Source organism: Linepithema humile, chromosome 1, assembly GCF_040581485.1.
Source record: "Linepithema humile isolate Giens D197 chromosome 1, Lhum_UNIL_v1.0, whole genome shotgun sequence".
Lineage (NCBI taxonomy): Eukaryota > Metazoa > Arthropoda > Insecta > Hymenoptera > Formicidae > Linepithema > Linepithema humile.
Window position 1 is genome coordinate 34,295,149 of NC_090128.1, and position 21,503 is coordinate 34,316,651.

The window sequence follows — 21,503 nt, forward strand, 5'->3', positions numbered from 1 at the left end:
TACGAATAAGTAACGCGTCTCGAAAGAAAAAGATCAAGAGAAATCAAGCACTCTTCTCGCAATGTGCGGTCGAGCATAAACAAAAAGTCAGGGCGGAGAAATCACAAAAGATCTGCAGACATCTCCTTCGGATGCAAAACAATTGATTGAAAAATAATGGTTCGAGTTTGCGACGGTGCACGGTATAAACAAAAAATTGTAGCTTATTGGGATCAAAAGCGTACGAAAGTACAGAGTCTCCTCTTTAAAATGCTTTTTTATGCATCTCGATACGATGATTTTTCGCTGAGAGATTCGCATTTGAAGTAAGAATCTGCCTTTTTCTTCAAATGCGAATCTCTCGGCGAAAAATCATCGTATCGAGATGCATAAAAAAGCATTTTAAAGAGGAGACTCTGTACTTTCGTACGCTTTTGATCCCAATAAGCTACAATTTTTTGTTTATACCGTGCACCGTCGCAAACTCGAACCATTATTTTTCAATTTTGCATGCTCGCGCTTTGTCATCCGCCATTTTCAATAAATTTATTTTGCAACATTGAAATAAATTGATTCTTAAAGTAGAGATTTTTAGCTTCATTTCCATATTTTATAGAACTTTCTATCTTTATTATTTACGAAGTTATCGTCAGTTGAAATTTGATGAATTTTTCCCACATTTTCAGTGTACCGCTTTTTTTTCGGGTGAGTGTATTTATTTTACCATAATTCTTCGCACAAAGAAAATATTATATCGAGCATTAATTACAAATTATATAATTTACATCGCAGATTTGTAAAATTAATTGAAAAGGAAGGGTTGTGCATAATTAGCTTAAATTTTTTAAAAAATTATTATTACGCTGATTTTCGACTCCGCGGGATGTTCATTCAAGATCCACGTGGATTTTCGAGTCTTCAAGGTCGTCTTCCGGTGGGGTCGTCGCCGGTTTCCCTCCACCGTTACCTTCTCGCAGGTCGCTTTTTGCTCGTTCGAAATGCCGATCGGATTTAGACCGTAAGCGAGTGCACCAAGTGCAAGCGCTTCTTTTCCTCGTCGTTGCCAAGAAGGCGTCGACGAGAGACGGCCGCGAGAGAGTCTCTGCTCAGTGTTCCAGGACCGTCGCTGCGATTTAGGTGAGAGTGGGTAACTGTCGTCGACTCATTTCGATTCCGCGAAACACGCCAGTGTCGATCGGGACTCAAAGAGTGACTAAGCCGAATTTCCGTCTGGCTGCCTCGGCGCGTGGACTTGGAACGATTTCGCGAATCGACTAATGCGGAAAATAAGGTCGCGTTGCGACAACGATGTGAATAAGATTCGTTCAGTGCGAACTGGCGTAGTGCGTGGGCGACGGTGCTTTTCGAAGGTGAATGTCTCGTCGGCTGAGCAGTTGGCTCGCGGACATTCATCAGTTAACGAGAATACGCTGAATTGGTGAATTAGCGAACCCGCACGCGATGAAACGACTTGAACGACTTTAAACATTTAGTTGTGCAATTTGATCTATCTATATCTATAGAGTGTTTGCTATTGTTACAGTAAAACGGAAATTAATTTCCCCCAGAATTGTAAAATTTTATTCGATTTAAGTGAAGAGAAAATTTGCGCCGGTATCTTTCGTAAATTTAGCTCTTAGGAATGTAAGATTGTAGATTGGGGCTAAAGAAGATTAATGAGTTTCCGCGTGCCGCAAATGTTAAATTGAAGTTTTCTCTTTCAGAGAACACTATAGACTCCGTGTCTGAAAAGACGCTGCACAGTTTGAACCTGTCGTGCAACGGTGAACCGGTGTCGTCACCCGAGAACTTGGCGAACGGCAGCAGCGAGACGTTGCAGAAGTCGCATCTCAGCCCCGACGAGAAGTTGAACGTCAGCAATGTTCATCGTGGCAGTCCGGAGCCAGAACAGCTGACGGCAGCGAAGAAGCCTAGTTATTTAGGACTGGCGTGCAGCATAAGTGGCTACTCGGGAATCACCAGGTACGACAGCAAGCTGAGGGAAGGATTTCGCTCGAGAGACAGCAGCCCTGGCACAAGGCTGATCACGAGGGACACGAGCCCTGCAGGTTTCAGGTGAGAGAAATACTTGGATCATCTTTATCCTTCTTCGCGAAACGAGACAAATCAGTTAATCGATCGCTTTAAAATTGTAGATCCAACGAGAATCTCAACGTTCCGGCGCCTCATCATCCGCCTAAGAGCCAGTCGATATCACCGTTAGCGATGGACAGGCAAAACGGATTCACGAACGGCATGAAAGAGGAGTGCAAGGTTGAAACGTACATGGAAAGTAGAAGCTCAATCGGTTTGTGTCAGGGCTACTCGGAAGTCGACAAGGCGGTGTCCTTGCACTCGACATTTTCCGACGTCAGTCCTATCAGGTTGAACACTTCTGTCAGCAAACGAAGTCCTGGACTGTCGCCAATAATGTCCTGCGGTCAACAGAATAAATCCTTCAACGCAAGTTTCTCCCCTTCGAAACAAAAAGTTACTAACGGTAATTTCTTTCAATAATTTTATAATTTGCTATTAGTTTTATTTAGTTTTTTTTAATCAATTTTATATCATTTTTTGTCTTTAAATTTTGAAAAGTAACTAATCTTAATTAAAAAGTAACTAGCTCTACCAAATGATATGTGATATAAGAGTTTTTAAGACATAAGAATGTCTTAAACTTTTTTAAAAATTATTTTTATTCTTTAGAATCTTATATCATATTATTTAACAGATCTAAAACTTTATCACAATGCATTGAAATCTTATATTTGAAACAAAGAAATAGTTTAGAATTCTATAATATAAGATTTCAATGCATCGCAGTAAAGTTCTAGTTCTACCAAATGATATGATATAAGATTCTAAGGCATAAAAGTGAATAAAATATACATTAATGTTAAAATGTATGCAACAATGAACTTCGATATTATCGAGATATTGATAACGTGCCTTTTTAAAAACAGGATTCTCTTTTTGTTTCTTTGCAGTTTCGAATACATCGTTTAGTGACACCAATATTCTGAACGGCTCGACAGTGGAAGTTGAGAGTCAAGTATTAAACACCTCGTCGAATACCGAGAAATCCTTTATTCAGCAACGAGTGGAGCGGCTTTACGGGCCAGGTGCTCTAGCGCAGGGTTTCTTTTTCAAACGCAGCACTACTAAGCTAAACACTAGTGACAGTAATTTCAATAAATCCAGTAATAGCAGTGACATTTCGATAGACAACGCAAACGCGGAGGAATCGTTAAAGAATCTACCCGTGCTTCGACATCTGCGTCCAGAATTTCGAGCGCAGCTTCCTGTAGTCAGTAGTAGAAAGCCGACAGACGGCACAGAACAAGTAATAAAGCCTCTACAAAGGTTAGCATCTATAGTTTACTTAGAAATAGAACAAAAGTTGCTTTGCTTTTTTCCTTGCTTTTGTTGGTAACGAAATACTTTTATATTTTCAGGATAATACCAACGCGAAAGACTGAACAGAAAAGCGCTTCAAGCACGAATTCGCAGAATACTGTAACGAGAATAATTCCGGTTACTATAGAAGATGATGTACCGAAACACGATACTAGTAGTAATAAGAGCATACCCGATCAGCAGCCAGCCGCGCCGAAAGTAGTGTTACCCGTATTAGAACCTAGCGCCAGTTCAACGAACATAGCGAAGCAGGCTCAAGAAGCGGAAAAAATAGTTGAAGAGAAAGACGGTCATTACTACATGAAGGTAATTAGAGAGAGAGAATGCATACGTTACACGACGTAGGCGCGCATCCCAAAATGGAAGTTTTATAGACATTCGTATTTTTAGTTATTAAAGCAAGAGACAGATAGACTGCTCTCGTTGGCCGCGTCTGCAGAGGCCGAATTAGCCAGCGGCGATACTGTTGCACTGCCAGAGGAGGCAGCTGGTAAATTGAGATCAGCTGCAGGAAAGGCCAGATTGTTAGCCTCACAAAAGATGCAGCAGTTTGAAGGATTATGTCAGAAGAATATTGTAAGAAGTTTTTAAATTATTTTTTACTTTTTTTTTATGGCGCATTAAATCTGTTGCGGGTTAACTAATATGTTGATATTTCAGAATCAAGTGCCGGGTGAGGAATTTCCGACGACGAATGAGGACTTAGCTGGCTTCTGGGATATGGTAATGTTACAAGTTGTTCAAGTAAATGAACTTTTTGACCAGATAGAAAAGTTGAAAAAGTCGCAGTGGCAAGAGGTAAGTTCAAAATTTATTGTTAATACTGATTCAGCCTTTATTTCAAACGTCCGATGTCGGCGGAGAAAATTGACAAAGTTCGAAATAATCATTAAGAAAGAAATTGTTATTTATATCAAATCCAACAAAGCGGAAGATTCTATTTGTTTGACTCCATATTCAATTGTTTTCTGCAAATATTGCTGAATCACAGAAGTATATTAATAACAATTATACGAATTTTTCTGCGAACGTGCACAATAAAATATTATTAAGCAGACTTAAATTTCGCGATTGTGTGCAAGATTAAATTTAAGTTTTTTTTATGAAAAACTGAATTAACGAAGACGCTTATCGCGAGAAGATCGAAGAATAGAGAGTAGAAAGGAAGGAAGAATAGAAATATAGCCACGTGATGCATCTTAAGTATATTTCTTTGATTTATTGTACTTATTTTCTACTTATTTGTACTTATTTTTTGAAAATCAAGCAATTGCTTAACACTTTGATACAATTGCGATCACGATTCGATATGCTTGCAGGTCGTGCCCGACAAGAAGACCGCGTCAACCTCTCAACAGAATGGCAAACGCCGAGTTATACCAGTCCACAAAGCGAAACCGACCGCGAACAGTGAGGCGAACAAAAAAGCGCGCGAAGCGAGGGAGCAAGCGCGACGACAAATGATCGAGGAGCGAAGACGAGCGATACGTTCCAGTGCGCAGAACGCCGACAATTCCGTCGAGATCTTTGCACCCGAAACGTAACGATAAACTGTTGCGCGTTGAGCCGCAGTTTGGACGAGCGACACAATCGATTGGCATTACGGCTCCTAAAGAATATTAGTGTGTATAGACTATCAGCTCGAATACAGAGAGAAATAGAAAAAGAGAGAAAGGGAGAGAGAGAGAGAGAGTGAACTTGCACGAGATAGCAACGTCACTGCAATCAGCTTCATCGAAAATCAAATCCGCTTGTTATAAATATTCATAATTTATCATTATTCAAGATATCATTCTTCGCGCGCACAAATCGACCACAAATTATATGCAGCGAGGAACGAGAATGCGAGAAAGTATTAAGCAGATAGATCATGTAATATGTGTTAAAGTTGCTGAAAATTTAATATTGCTACAGATAAGAAAGAGAGAGTACACAAACGGAGTTGGCAAAGAGCAGAAATTTACGTTCCGCAAGAGTCTCTCATTTTTCAGCGAGCTTCGATGTGTCACGCATTATCCCCCTAGCGCAATAACACGACACGACGATGATGTGTCGCCCCTTGTCCATAGAAATATTTTATAAAGCGAAATGTGAGATATTTGCTGTAGCACTTTATTAATTGTTTTTTTTTACGTCACGTGTCGGATGAACATTATTTTAACTTATATTTGTATAAGTGGTAGTAAATTACGTGGGATAAAACAAAAGTTGAAAATCTACGACTGAAGAAGGAACACGCTCCTGCCAGATGCATCCTCACTAATGGGAAATCATCTTTTGAAAGTCTAGAGGCATGTCTAGGTTAAGGATGGAAGATAAAATAGAGTATCTATTTCACTTGTAATATAAATTCGATTTAGAATAATTTCACAAATAGCGTGGCATTATTTATATCTCATTTTCTATGCAGATTAATTTGCAATTTTCCTTAACCTAGACAGACAATTTATTACGTAGTTTATGTATATAAACAGAATTAAAAACGAATATTTACATTTGCACAAGGCCGACTCTACGCCCAGTGTTCGCCTAATAGCTTTTTCTATCAGACGTCGGTAAAATTTATCCGTAAAGGAACACTGTGAACAATAGATAAGAGTAAAAAGATTCCTATTATTCTTATTATTCTTATTATTACGTTATTATTACATTCACTGCGATAAAATATTTTATTATTATTATTATTATTATTATTCTAATTATAATTATACAGTTACACTTTCGCGTCTCCCGCACGAAATGTGGATGTATAAATTAATTCTCGCTCTCTTCAGTAATGTTTCGCGCAATATCGTTTCTCCGTATTCGCGTGCGAGACTTAACACGCCGTAGATATCCAATGGCCGAAATTTTTTTCACTACTTTTAATCTTAAACACGATCATCTGATCGTGTTTGATGAATCGAATGTTGCACATAACGTTTGAAACATTTGTGAGAGAGAGGTACATTGGATGCAATCGCGTGACAGATACATTGATACTGCTATCTTCATTATTGCAACGCGTCACGGATCTCCGCGACGAGGGATCCGGCTGTGATCGACGAGCGCGTCACTCGATGTCACATCCGCTGAATTCAACATTCCTGCGATAAGAAGAGCATCCTCTCGTCACGACACGTCAGTCTCCTTTCGCGTAGTTGTACGATCTTAGCGTTACTCTTCGGTGTCCGGACAATGGTCAGCGATTCTAACGTCAAGTCATCAACCAAATAACACTCATACTTTAAGCAAGTAATCACATACGAATTGTAATCGCGATTTCGTTACATTTTGTTATAAGTTGCCGATTATACCTATTTTTTTTCGAAATTTTTGTATAAATTCATTCGTAATTTATTGATTGTTGATTCCCTTGGTGCCTTCATTATTTATACATGTATATATATAATCGACTGACAGCCACAACTTTATGTACATGTATTTATTTAAATTATATACGTTCGATTGAATTTCAAGAAATCTGTTGAATAAGAATGAAATGAATTAATTCCGCATTATTTATCAATCGAACTCGCTGGTGTGAGAAAATGGAAGCGATGCGAGGAATCAATTGTTCAAGCAAATGTTCAGGAAGAATCATTGTTAAGTATATTCTCTCTCATTGTGATAGTATATTTATTTTATTCACATCGAGTAGATAAAAGTCGAACATCCATGACAATGACTAACTTTGTATATTCCTTTGACATAGAGAAACACATAAGATATAAAATAGGAATTCTGCAAGCGTTGCAGGAGTCTAAATAAGTTGCGACAGTAAGTATGGGAAGACAGTAAGTACATCTGATACTTTATCTTCGCGAATTCGATGCGGCGTATGTAACGCTACTTTCTTCTGATCCCACAGTTAATTATTCGATTCTTAATTATAATCGTACGATAATTTTGTGCGCGACATAATTTTTTTTTCCTTCTGTTTTGCAGCGTGAAAACAGGGAGGTAAACATTTTTTTTTAATTCGATTTTCTTCGAGCGATCCTTTTCGACGTTTCGTACCGTCACACCCGTTTGGCGAGGCCAGACCTCTCGCTGATTTTATTTGCATGCTCAGGGTAAGCATATTAGAGTCTTTCCTTCATTCATTTTGTCCTGGACCTTGTCGCTGGCCGTCGACTTCTCCGCCTGTCCGCTGAAAACGGCGCTGACGAAGGTGAGAGCGACGCCGATCGCCGCGCTATAAAAAGCCCAACCTGGAAAAAATTGATTTTTTTTATATCCTTCAGTTCGATTGTAATTTAATTTTATCGAAATCAATCTGATTTAATTTTATTATTTTTCAGCGAGCGAAGAATATATTTTATTCTTCTGTAACTATTTCTAGAGTTAATATTTTTATGATTACTTAAAAAAAATTGAAGTTGAACTTTAAATTGAAACGTAAGACATTTGACTTCAAAAATACATTCAAATATGTTTCATTTTTAATATTGAACATCGCAGTTTTAAATTTACCGAGATTGCAATTAGCTGGATAGAAAGCGTCGGCTTCATGACCGCAGATCCTCTGCACTCTATCGGCACTCCAACCGGCGGGGTATAAGATCATTCCGAAAATATATAGTATTCCTGTGAAAATAAACACGCATAAACTAGAACGTCACGTGAATAAACGAGTTGCAAAGATATGTTTCTGTGATAATTCGATTTGTTAGAGTCGTGACAATGGGATCGCCTCTTAAGGCTCACGTATTCTCGTTGATTATTCCGAGCACAACCTTTCGCCACAATGGGAGTTGCGCCACTCACACTCGAGATGCCATTGTTAAGCTAAAAGCACGTTACGCACGCGGAATATCCAGCTGCAGCGGAGAGCGATCGTTGCCTTCTAAAATCTGCTATTGCCAGCGCGATTTGATCAAAGGCAAGCGAGCTTTGTACGTATCTTAGTAAACGTTAAAATGTGAAATAATGTTTTCATAAAAAAATATATTGAAACTTAAATTGTTATTACGAAGCGATTTTAGCTTCTATATTGGAACACAAGTCATTATTCATATTTTGAAACGCGCAAAAAGAAACTTGCTATATCATGATATAAAAAATAGAAAAAAATTTCTTTGAGATCTAAAAATATCGTCTACCACTTTAAAGACGCGCGAGCTAAGAAGCTTAGCCGGAGTTTCATCACTTCGCCATTTCACCGTTTCGAATCTTCTCCTTCGAAGAAGCAGCATTACCAGCAACGGCTTGCGCCACTCCTGCGAGATTGAAGATGCTCTTACGGCCGATGCTCTGCACGCAGCATCCCAGTAGAGCAGCCATCACGGTCACCGACATCGTTGCTAGGCCCGCGGACAAGAAAAACAAGGACGCCTTCCAGCATCCCGGGAAGACGCTGGCGTCCGTCGCGAAGCCGTCGACGTTGAAATTCGCGCAGTGCGTCTTGCCGTACAATCGCGTGCAACGATTGAAAATCCCGACAGTCGGCGTGTAAAGCTCCGTGCCGTTCTCTGAAATTCCGGAACAAAGCAACGGTCGACACAAATAAGATTGTAATTCAAATGCGCGATAGCGCACATCTGTTAAAATAGACAGGAGAAACGCTTCTTCAGCGTTGCACCGTTACATAAGTATACAACGGGAATTCCGATAAAATATTCAAGAGCCGAGAGGGAAAAGAGGGAAGAGACTTACTCGAATCCTTAATCGTCGGCGGTCCTACGAGCCACTTGGGAGTAATGAGGCCCGATAAAACTGCCATCAATGCTGCCAAAGACAAGAGCGTCCACAGCAGACTACGCCCGGTGACTATCACATAGCACATACTGCCGATCGAATGTCCTTCCGCTTTATGCCATTCTTAGATCGCCCGATCGTGCCTGAGCAGCAAGATACTGATTTCTCACAAGATTTTTTCACACTAAAAAAGAACGTGAATTTATAATTATAGACGGGACACCGGACTTGGGCAGAATTTCTGAAATTTCTTTGCAAATAAAATTCGGCGTTTGTAATTAACGCGCTCTCGTTGCCTCGACCGAGATTCGGACGAGTTTAATGAGCAAGTTCGGGGATTCGGCCGGCCGCGGTGGAATAAATGCCTTTCACATGTATTTCGAGGAAACGCACCACGACGGTGTTATTCGAGGCTCGCTTTCCTCGTGCGCGAGCATTAAAAGCGAGACCGTAAGTCCGAAACGTAGGATACACAGATCTCGGGTTACGGCACGGCGGCTAACAGTGTTCCAACTTTTTATTCTGATTTCACGGAAATCGTGAAAGGGCACGGGAGACCCCTCGCCGGGCATAGAAGTTATTCGATCCTTGGATCTGACTCTCGGCACGCTGAAACCTCTGACGAATGATCGCCGTAAGACATTTCATTCGTAATCAATCCCGGGAACAAACCTTTGTATGTTCATTCCTGGAAACAGCGGCCTCTCGAAAATCCCACATAATTATGTAAATTACCATAAAACTTGATATTGAATTTTTATTAAACATTAAAATTTACTTTTTTTTTCAAAGATTGAAAAGCTTGCAAAAAAATGGGTATCAAAAGCTCCTTAATAATCTTATCATCCGCAACTGCGAGACGTTGCCAAGTGTTTTCGATTATATACGGTGATAATTTTTTTCGTAAAAAATGATTCACAGAGAACAGATTAATAACCGAGATAATCATACGATCCATTCTAGACTTTCAGTCGCCGGCTTCTTTGCGGGCGGCATCTTTTCGCTTTTACACCACACGTGCTGCTCGAGACCACTCTCTCGCCTCTCGCCTCTCGAGACTCCCAGTGCTCTTCAAACCCGCAAACTTATAATCGCCCTCATCGCCAGCTGAAAAATCCACTTTGATCTCCCCGGCGAATCGACATGTTAACATACGACCCGCGCGTCTAATATATAAAACATGTTATTTTCATTCCAATTTGAAACATGTTAAAAACAACGATTTTATTTGAAGCGATTCGATAGATTATGTAAATCCGTGGTGAGCTTGAAGATTCATCTCCAATATTGATATTTATTTTCGAAGGTTAAACACACGAATTAATCGTAGCAAATATTATGGTAGTGTCATTGCGTGAGAGCGGAGGAATTTATCGCACTCGGCGCAGTTGTCACTTTTATCTCCGTCACTTCTTGTCTCGCCAACCACTTCACAGAATGTGTGTTTACTTAGGATCACCCCCTAATCGCTGTTTATATTTGCGTTCTCTCAAATCCCGTAGAGAGACATAAATGAATCTCCTTGAAGAATGACGTTGATATATTACGAGGGCGTCTTTAAAAAAATATTTTTTTAGACGGGAGAAGAGAGAGATTCATCAATTTCTTTTTCATTCGATGACAATTCGCGGAACGAGTTTATTTCGAATGATAAATTATTCCTTACGGACAACGGTGCGAAAAATGTCCCTCCTCTCCCCCCTTCTTGCGTTAACCATCATAATTAACGACAATTAATCGGCTCCCAACTGTGGGCAGCGTCGCCGAGGGCGTTATCGCTCCCACTTAAACGATTTTCCGTCGCGTTTAGCTCTTTGTTTCGGCGTCCCACGGTGGTCTGGCCTCGCGCATGATCGGGAATTAATGAGCCATAGTTAAATTGACGATCTATGGGATTCGAGCGGACGGAGAGATAAGCGCGCGCGTTGGACGCGTGGGCAGGCCGCTGTCTGCGCGGACGGACGGACGGACGGGCAGCTGCACGTTTTTCCTTTTTTATTTTAATTGCCGGCTTCATTGTTACGTAGCTGCCACGCCTTCTCATAATGCGATACGGGACCCCGCGCGCGGCCCCTTTCTCCGAGACCGCGCGAGCCACCGCCGCGGTGAATTAATCCTCAAACTTGCGCCGAGACCTCGACACGTACGATGTTGAGGCACGCGGATTTTTTCCGACAGTTTCCAGCTTATTATTATCTTAATTATCATTCCGATTACTACCACTTATTCGCGTGAGGATCTTACATTATGATTATCCGACGTTGCCGCGCAAGCTGAACGTTTTTTTTCGTGTAATTTGTATACATGTTTACACGGTCGGCGAGAAGGCAGATTTATCATCGTCGCAAAGTCGAGCGTCGAGCGTCCAGATTTGGATTTACAAGCAAATTATTAGTATTCTCCTCTCACTTACGTCTTTTCGACCACGAGTTACCGGACAGAGGACCCATTGGTGGATGACTAATGGTCGGGGCGTCCGAGCAAAGCGACTGGAAAAGAGGAGGGCGGATATTGCATTCCGCGAAGATGCGTGAGCCAAATGAGAAATTCAGATGCCACCCAGACGTTCGTAATAGGATCAGGAACTTTATATAATCCTTTGCGGAGGGACGCATCTTAGAACCTGACTCCTCATCTTATTCTCCGAATGAGAATACTTCAAAGTGTCGCTTAATTACAAAGATATCAAAAGGAAATGGTATTTTGTCCAATTTTCGTGGAGCAATGTTTGTTCCTCTGGAAAAAGATTTTTTAGGACGACGAAAGGATTAATGGGACGCGAATCGTCTTAATTATTTTGAAAACCAGCGCCCACGGCGTTCGAAAACAAGGCACCCACTTTCCTTACATAATCTCGCGAGTGTACCAAGCGCCATATGCGAGGCAGCTGTTGGACAGGTGCTCCCTTGCATCTCTTGTTTTCGTCCTCCACTTCGTCCTCCTCTCAATCCAGTCCGCGAGAAGGGAGAGAAGGAGAGATTCACCTCTTTCTCTTCTCCTTGGCATCACCATGCCGGCGTCTCGCCTACCATCGATTTTACCCGTCGTGATTTATCGCGATTCCGCGGGCAAACTTTTTCCCGAGCCATCGACCGGTCTTAAGCGATCAATCCGCCTCTATCGGGAAATCTACGCGAGATATAATTAGCTGCAAATCGCCGACAATGTGTCTATGCGACATGGAACATGTAACCGGGACAAGTGAGATTTAAGTAACCGATTAAAGGCGAAAACTAAAGGCGTGTTGAGCAATGAAATATGTGAGGCTTTATCGAACTGTAAAACACTGCATCTTGTTTCTATATAAATCTTATGTAGTACAGAAAAATTCGGAAGATATTTAATTTTAGCGTACGAAGCACGACGTAATTCATGCGGGAGAAAATCGAAATAATTTTCTTGTCCAGCGTAATCGGCAGGTATCGGGGATCAATCAGCAGGAAGTGTACGATGTGCGCGAGAAATTACTTCCGAGCATGAGCTCTCGATGAAGCGTTATTTACGGGCGAATCGTTCCGCGTGATAACAGCGTTGCAAGTCGCCACGGTTCTAACGTAACGACCGACAGGATAATTAAGGAACGGCGACATCGACCTTAGGACCTAACGGTGATCTCGCCGTTCGGCGTCGAAGGCCCGACAATTAAGATAATACCGTCGTCGATCGGTCTTAAGTACCGCGCGCCGTCCACCGAAGTCTCCGTCTATGATCACAATAATCTTAGTTATGGCGGTACTTGATTATTCTATTTTTAGATCGACACGCGTATAATTTATGCAATTCTGTAATGTGATACATAAAATCTTATTAATACTATTATTTATAAAATAACGCTATAATTATGTAGGATTATGTGAAATCATACAAGCTACTATAATTGTCGATCGATTTTATATCAATATTTATCGATAGGTCTGATGTGTATATGTGTTGTGCTACTTAAACTTCTAAAGTTCAATCACGTGCCGCGCTGTATGCTGTTTAGATTGAACACGCGCTGAAAATGATCCGTCAAGTTTATCGTCGGATCCGGCGCGCGAGTTTGCGACGGCACTTGGCGCACTCTCGAGTACATATACAAACGCCGTTAACGAGCTTATCGCGATCCCCAGGAAGTTGCACATTTGCCGCCCGCATCTGCATGCATATTTCTGCATGCGCGGCCTAATCGCCGAAGGCGCTTACAAGGCCAGCACGATTAGACTTGTTCGTTTTAACTGCATTTCCTTGCATTTCCTTTGCGTCCGCAGCAAGACAGACGTATATTCAGGAGAAGCGTAAGGGAGAAGAAACAAAACGTGCAACTAAAACGGATAGACCGACAGGCGATTCCGCGAACGCCGTTAATCATCGCGGTTACTCGAAATCGAGATTATTTCCGCGCTCTTGACGATCACGCAATCACGTTGTTTTGATGCGATCATGTTGGAATTATAATACTGCTAATTCCGCAACCGTGCGAGAGAGAGACAAATCTGCAGAAGATTTAGAAAACTCTTTCCAAATAATTTGGCAAGAGACATCTAATTCTGTAAATGTAAATAAATTTATTTCTACTTCAGCGAATATGAATGATTATAGAAATTAATATAATTGTATTATAAATAATTATTCCTTTTGTAAGAAAGTAGCAATTTTTGTAAAAATTTATCTTACTGATAAATTACCGAGAGGGACCGGTTTCTCGCGGTAAATTGCCATGACTTCTCAGCTACTCCTTCCTGTTAAATCCTCGTGTTTACGTACAAGAGGGCGTGTTAATGCGAAACTCCTCGGTGAATTCGTTTATCATTTTTCGCGGGCACCGCTGCCGGTTAACATTAACATTCCTTAACGTAGCCGGGAGCACACACGCATGTACATACACACAGAAAAATATCATTCTATTGCTAAGAAAAGTAATTACTCGGCTTACTTTTCTTTTTTTAAGTAACAATTATCTTTAATAAAGAATATTTTCTTGATAATAGTCTTAAAATATACTCATCACAAATTTTTGATAAACTCATTATCATATACTCAAAAGAAGTAGTTATTTTTTGGTGAAGAATATTATAAAATTATATCGAAGAAAAGTCAGATTTGGTTAATTTAATAAGCAAATAGAATTCTTTTTCTAATTTAATATTCTTGATTGAAGTATTAAACTTACTGGGATCAAAATATATTTTGAATAAATTTGATGCTTATGATGAACTTACGATAGATTTGCGTATATATGAACTTATAAAATACTTAAAGCAAGTAATATTTATTTAAATACAGTATGTATTTTTCTGTGTGTACGCAGCTTCATTTATGCACGCACACGCGAGCGTTCAGCCAATTTATATTTATGATGTATCGGACCTCGATGACACAGCGACTGGCTATGCTGGTCTCGAACCAAGTGAGAAAAGGCCAGGAAGAAAGGAGAAGATAGGAGCAATAGACACCGACCGGCGGGAGTGGGAAGAGGGAGAAAGACAGATAAAGAGTGTGTGCGCGAGAAAACACCCACGGAATGTAAAACGGCCTGTCTGCTTATCCCTCTGTGGGTTACTACTTCCGTTCGACTTGATTGCAAAAGCGCCAAAAATTTGCGACAGACAATAGGCACCGAGTCGCGCGACGTTTAAGGGCACACTTTTGCGAAACCAAATTTTCTGTAAATTTCTACAAAATATTTGTTTAAAGTAGAAATTTTTTTCTATTTTTTTTTTAATTTTGTCGTTTTTTTCAGTCCTTGGACATTTGTTTTTTTTCCTATTGAAACATTTTAACTTTCTACTCGCGAAAGCGACCGATTCGATTAGCAGTCATTGCTTCTCTTCAGTCTATTCTTCTGTTTGCTCGGTGCGTGTTTGGTCTGCTCGCGCATTTACGTGAAATGACACGCGTCGCATTTTAATTACTATCTGCGGACATCGTCTTAAATAATGCGTGCCCATGCGTGACGCTACTCCTCGAGGAAGAGTTCTCCAAGCGGATTTCCCGATAAACTGAACGCGACACCCGTGAGAATACGCTTCGCGACTTTGATTCGCGATTATCCCGGCAATGTAGAGTGAATGAAAATCATTTCAGATGCCTCTTGTTATTCGTGAGACTCGTAGCTCAAGATTATAATATTATTCAACGCTCTTAACAATTCTTTAGCGCCTATTCTCATTTCTTGGACATTGAGAAACGAGAATATAATGTCTTGTCTGCCTTTAATTCGTACTTGTACTTTTTTTAAATCTCTTTTTTCTATACTGCGACAAATATCCCATTTCTCCTCGATTAACTTCCTCAAATGGCTCGATTCGCCATCCCGTGTCGCAGCTCTGACCCACTTGAAAGCCGAAAAGAGAGGGCCCGGATCCCTAAAGAAATCAGGGAACCCCCTTTATTCATCGAGTCGTTCTCCAGACACGAGTCGCCTGCATTCCTTTCATAAAGAGAAAAAAAGACGTAAGACGCAGCCTCGTTCCGTGTCGAAAAAAAGAGAAATAAGGTGAATTTACAAGTGAACGCGGCTGTAACAAGCGGTCGAGCGGCTGCATCAAGCACAACCGGCAGCATCTGGAAATACGATTTGATCCCGAAAGATCTCCCTGCGTTTTTGTGCTTTATCGCTCAGTGCAAAAGTCAATCCGATGCTGGGAAGTGAGCAATTAAAGTTCGTGGAAATCTAAGCTAGAAGGTTTAAGATATTTTCTCGATTGACTATTTTTATGGCTGGTTTATGCTTCGGTCTTAATCTTAATCTTAGTCTTAATCTTAACTTAATCTTAAGGACTCGTTTATGCTTCCCTGGAAATTCGAACTACGCATGTGCAAATGTAACAAAACCTAACCACAAATTGTAATAGACCCCGGTGCTGCAGATTATAGTGAATGTTAAAATGAATCGTCAGCGGCAAAAAACTTTAATGTTTGGAATGGCACTTTTGTTATCAATGCCTATGCAGCATGTGTATTATTAAGAAATAAAAAAAAAAATAAAAGAAAACCACGGAGATACGCTGTTCGGCCACTGAATCGAAAAAGACACGAAACTGGTCATTTCTTTTCTTTAATGAAAGATATGCTGAATATTGAATACAATCAGGAACAATTTTTTAAATATACACGGATCGAAAACCATTATTTCGCGCGGTTTCGTGCTGCGTCGGACGTCAGATTTACCTCATTGGCCCGGCCTTAGGACATTAGGGACTAAAGTTAAAAGATGGGATCTTTCCAAGATTAAGATTAAGACTAAGATTAAGACTAGGGAAGTATAAACGCCCTTATGGCATTCTACGTTATCAACTCTTAAGATTAAGATTAAGACCGAAGCATAAACCGGCCATTACTAGCTTAAGAGGATGCTAAAGTGACGGGCGAACTCCGACGCGAAAGCGCCATCATTTCGATGGTACTAAAAATGAAATGACATTATCGGCGTAGCCTACGCCGCGTAGGTCCGTGTGTACGCATTTGTTTGTAGTGGTAACTCACTACACTGACGTGTGGTCTGTGTACGTGTGTCATCGGAAGTTTGTAAACAAACGATGCTTGCGCTTGTTTCCTCGACTGAAATTTCGTCGCAAGGCTGCAATATACTGTCCGAGAAAACATAGGCGTATACAAGGTGTCAAATAAATATAAACTAAATATGACAAAATAATAAATAAAAATATACATAAAATACTATATATATCACTGAAGAAAAATGTCACACACTTTTCTTATTTTTATCCTTATGTAGCAAATACAAAATAACTAATTAATCAATTAATTAATATATACATATACACATATATTAAATAAATAATTATCTTTATTTTATATTTTATATGATAATAACTGAAATAATTAGAGTATATATCATTTCAGTTATATAAAATACAAAATAAAGACAACTATATTCAATATATATATGTATGTATTGAATAATTAACTTATTTATTTATTTTGTATTAATTACATAAGAATAAAAATAGGGAAAGCATATAACATTTTTTTCCAATTAGATATATAATATTATACATACATTTTTCAAATAAAAGATTTTATCATATCTAATTTATATCTATTAGACACCTTGTATAAGTCTATTTCGTCTCGTATGTACATCATACAGCCATACGATAGAATTTTAATAGCGAGAAAAAAGATGAAATAACCTTATAGATTATTCGATAAAACAAAAACAGATCACAAGTGTAGTAAATTACTAACTAAAAGAAATACGTATTTCTTAAAATCTGCCAGTTCACGAATAAATCGTCTTTAGCTCTCTTTTTCTAAACGGTCAGCTGACGTTAGATCGCCTCTGACAATATTTATTAAAAATTGTTAGCTGACATTAGATCGCCTCTAACAATATTTCTTAAAATCTGTCAGTTCACGAATAAATCGTTTTTAGCTCTTTTTTTTCTAAACTGTCAGCTGACGTTAGATCGCCTCTGACAATATTTATTAAAAATTGTTAGCTAACGTTAGATCGCCTCTGACAATATTTCTTAAAATCTCAGTTCACGAATAAATCCTCTTTAGCTCTCTTTTTTCTAAACGGTCAGCTGACGTTGGATCGCCTCTGACAATATTTATTAAAAATTGTTAGCTGACGTTAGATCGCCTCTGACAATATTTCTTACAATTTGCCAGTTCACGAATAAATCGTTTTTAGCTCTCTTTTTTCTAAACTGTCAGCTGACGTTAGATCGCCTCTGACTATATTTATTAAAAATTGTCAGCTCACAATAGATCGCCTTTGACAATATTTCTTACAATTTGCCAGTTCACGAATAAATCGCCTTTAGCTCTCTTTCTTCTAAACTGTCAGCTGACGTTAGATCGCCTCTGATTATATTTATTTAAAATTGTCAGCTCACGAAAGATCTCCTCTGGCTTGTCTTATTCTATATTGCCAGTCCACGACAAAGCCGCCTCTGGCTTGAAGACAAGAATAAGAATTTTCTTCTAATGCCAGTCCACGAGAAAACCGCCTCTGGCTTGTCTTATTCTATATTGCCAGTCCACGAGAAAACCGCCTTTGGCTTGTCTTATTCTATATTGCCAGTCCACGAGGAAACCGCCTCTGGCTTGAAGACAAGAATAAGAATTTTCTAATGCCAGTCCACGAGAAAACCGCCTCTGGCTTGTCTTATTCTATATTGCCAGTCCATGAGAAAACCGCCTCTGGCTTGTCTTATTCTATATTGCCAGTCCACGAGGAAACCGCCTCTGGCTTGAAGACAAGAATAAGAGTTTTCTAATGCCAGTCCACGAGAAAACCGCCTCTGGCTTGTCTTATTATATATTGCCAGTCCACGAGGAAACCGCCTCTGGCTTGTCTTATTCTTTATTGTAAGATACTTTTATTACGTCATATGCTTTATGTATATATATATATATATATAATGTATATTATATGCTCCACATTATCTATATTTATATCAAAATATTTTTCTAAGAAATTGACATCATTTTGTATACTCTTTTTACAATAAATGTATATGATATATGCCATATTTTTTATTTCTAAAGCATAAAATATAAAGATATTTTTATTTTTTTGTGTCTATCATTTGTAAAAAAATTTTGATAAAAGAAACAACATTAATTTTGCGACTTGCAATAATCTGTTTCATTATATGCTTCTTTTAAATACTTACACTTAGCCTTATTTTATGTGATTAACTTGGTATTTAAAATACGTATCAAAATCGAAAATGTATTTCTATTACAGTAGAAACGAAACATTCTTGTCTTACAACAGAGAGAAATGGCAAAATATAATATTGTCTAAAGTACAGTCCAATAAAAACTGTTAAAATTGAACATTTTATAAAACCACTGTGATTCATGAAAAATCAGAATTATTATTTCAAAAATATAGATATATTTCGACTGTGTGTTTTAAACTGCACTACACATTCAAAATTCACAGAATAAATTTATTTCTGCAAAGTTGTGTATAATGTCAGTGGAAAAGTGATTTATTTGTTATTACATATACATGATATTTTACCATTCCTTTCTGGTGTAAGACTACAATGTTTTTTTTCTACTGAACTAGAAATTAATTTTATATTTTGATGTGTATTTTAGATACCAAGGAAAACGCATAAAATAAGGCTAGTTGTAAGTATTTAAAAGAAGTATATATTGAAACAGATAATTGCAAGTCACAAAATTAATGTTTTTTTTATCAAGATTTTTTTACAAATGATACATACAAGAAACTAAAAATACCTTTATATTTCATGCTTTATAAATAAGTTATATGACATATACATTTATTATAAAAATATATACAATATACAAAATGATATTCATATAAATGATATACAATATACAAGATGATATAAAAAGTTAATTTTACATAGATACTTTGATGTGAATATACATAATATGGAGCACAGAATATACATAATATATACACATAAAGCACATGAATAAAAGTATTTTGTAGAAATTAGAATATGAATGTATGTAATTAAATAATATAAATGTTTGCAAAAATGTTGCAAAATTTATGTATAATACATACACTTTTTTATCCTTCAGAGTGCCTTCAACCCATTTTTTTCAGCCGGGTTTCGTAGCACATAACACAAACACACACACACGCACAACTAACACACACATAACTAACCTAAAAGATTCTGTATATGACAGATAGCACTGAGAACTGTATAGCGCCTCTATCCCAAAATCTCGGAACTAATCTATAGCTCTTTTTTACCTTATTCTTTCTATATTGCACACATGCTTTACATAAATCTGGAAAAGGGTGGCGTTTTGAAAATAAGTCTCTAAGCTCTATTTTTTTGGTTTTCCATTATTGTTTCATACGCTCTTCTTCGGCACATGGTCTTGTTTTGCAGATTGAAGCAGTATAATTTTGATATAAAAGATATAATTCTTTGAGGTGACATTGTCGGTAAATTTTCAAAAATTTTTTTTATTTTTTGGTTTAAATTTGACCAACTGCCGAAAGATTAGCATATGTACTTTATTTACACCAAAGGATTTGTAATTCTATTAAAGCAATAAAAAACGCCACCCTTTTTAGAAAATTGAAGTTTCGGTCGGTAACAATATGACTTCAGCATCCTCTTAACTAGAAGAAAGTATTTTCCAACAATTATTGTTATACAATTTCACAATCATGATTATTCCGAATGAGTATGCGCGAGATATTTTTCCATTCCAAGCTTCTTGTAATTAATGCGAGAGATTCCTGCATAAACAGAGCGCACTATTGCAGCGACACTCGAAACATCCTTGTCCATGGGCTATCTCATTTCACTGACCGACGAGAAAAATCAAACTGCTTATCACGCGCGAAACTTACCGAACTCGGTCGCGATCAGGTCGCTTCAGCAATTAATTTTCATTTTTATATCATTTTTTTTGTCACTCGTTAAATATCTCTCCAAGACAAATGTACTTGTCAAGAGATCTTAGAGTGGTGAAAAGTAGAAGAGACTTGTCGGTCTGTTTGTGAATTTCCAACAACGGAGGCGGTGCTCTGCTTAATTGACGAGCGTGTCGCCTATATTATACCGTAATTTGTACCAATTTAGCGGCCGCCCAAAATTAATATTAACGCGCGACGAGGTCTGTCCCCATGTAAGGATCGAGACGTTTCAGGAAGAAATCCGAAACCCCGGATGCATAATTCATCATACCGAGCCCATGCGATCATTACGGCGCGCCCTGACATCGTGATGTAAACACTCATAAATTGATGCAATCGGCGAGGGATGCACTCGCGGATGCAAAAAAGCGGGCGAGCAATATTCGCGAGCGACGATTTACGATGATGAGATGTCTTTCGCATCGCCGTCGAAATATCCGTGTAATAATTCTTCCCATAAAGGTAATCTCTTCAAAACAGATTGCTGCAGCCATTAATTTTTATTTGCTCCGATACTGTTCATCTTAAATATTTTCTTTTAGATAATTATAACTACAGAGGGGCATCAATCTTTCCGACAGATCTCCCGCGAACGGTTTAAAATTAAATTAGTTAATAGCCGTAATAAATTAATAATAGGGCTTACCTTTCGCGTTTTCTTTCTTTTGATGTTAATTCAGTAATTTTTTGGAGCAAAGTCGATGTGTTTCATTGATAAACGATGTTGTATATTTTAATATTTGAGGTGAAGGAGTCACTGTTTTGATGAAACACGCGTGATTTTTCAGCGATTATGCCTAATCACAGGATAGGAACGCGTATAATTCACCTCGCGTGCAGCTCGCTGGACGCGTGGAGCACGACTGAAGAACGCTCGGTGTTCGGCCAAACGGCGCTACAATGAGACGCGAACTTGTCAGCCGCCGTGTATAAGCGAAAGCAGAATTGTATTATTAATTCCGCCTTGGTGATAAATTGCAAATAAGAGACAGAAACAAAGGACAAAAAGATTTCTAATTAAAAAAATATCCGAATCAGGATTAGTAAA

General features: G+C 38.7%; 2 protein-coding genes across 8 annotated transcripts in view; one reads left to right on the forward strand and one right to left on the reverse strand.

The window, feature by feature from the left end:
* LOC105667666 (uncharacterized) overlaps positions 1 to 6,735 on the forward strand; it is a 37,880-nt gene extending 31,145 nt beyond the window's left edge. For 4 of the 5 annotated variants that reach the window (XM_067355432.1, XM_067355429.1, XM_012359606.2 and 1 more), the window contains 7 exons: positions 1,704 to 2,055; positions 2,136 to 2,479; positions 2,967 to 3,342; positions 3,435 to 3,702; positions 3,787 to 3,972; positions 4,057 to 4,194; positions 4,716 to 6,735. In XM_067355432.1, coding sequence (XP_067211533.1) covers positions 1,704 to 2,055; positions 2,136 to 2,479; positions 2,967 to 3,342; positions 3,435 to 3,702; positions 3,787 to 3,972; positions 4,057 to 4,194; positions 4,716 to 4,940 — 1,889 coding nt within the window. In that variant the 3' untranslated portion in view covers positions 4,941 to 6,735. Of the gene's footprint in view, positions 1 to 1,703; positions 2,056 to 2,135; positions 2,480 to 2,966; positions 3,343 to 3,434; positions 3,703 to 3,786; positions 3,973 to 4,056; positions 4,195 to 4,520; positions 4,600 to 4,715 lie in introns of all 5 variants that reach the window. The other variant, XM_067355440.1, reaches the window with a different exon arrangement.
* LOC105667670 (LHFPL tetraspan subfamily member 2 protein) lies at positions 5,392 to 21,456 on the reverse strand. 3 transcript variants are annotated; one of them, XM_012359621.2, is made up of 5 exons: positions 21,102 to 21,456; positions 9,034 to 9,218; positions 8,577 to 8,849; positions 7,852 to 7,965; positions 5,392 to 7,589 (listed from the first exon to the last, which is right to left on the reverse strand). In XM_012359621.2, exons 2-5 carry the CDS (start codon positions 9,161 to 9,163, stop codon positions 7,447 to 7,449), a joined length of 660 nt encoding a protein of 219 aa, XP_012215044.1. In that variant the 5' UTR covers positions 9,164 to 9,218; positions 21,102 to 21,456; the 3' UTR covers positions 5,392 to 7,446. The 3 variants fall into 3 exon arrangements, with proteins under 3 accessions (XP_012215044.1, XP_012215043.1, XP_067211796.1); XM_012359620.2 differs by having other exon boundaries at positions 9,034 to 9,259; XM_067355695.1 differs by lacking the exon at positions 21,102 to 21,456 and adding an exon at positions 19,583 to 20,236 and having other exon boundaries at positions 9,034 to 9,259.
* Positions 21,457 to 21,503: the final 47 nt, after the last annotated feature.

Coding starts and splice junctions, on each gene's coding strand:
- LOC105667670 (XM_012359621.2), bottom strand. CDS start 9,163: ATGTGCTATGTGATAGTCACCGGGCGTAGTCTGCTGTGGACGCTCTTG. Junction 8,850..9,033: donor GCCGACGATTAAGGATTCGA/GTAAGTCTCTTC, acceptor CCGGAATTTCAG/AGAACGGCACGGAGCTTTAC. Junction 7,590..7,851: donor TCCAGCTAATTGCAATCTCG/GTAAATTTAAAA, acceptor AATTTTTTCCAG/GTTGGGCTTTTTATAGCGCG.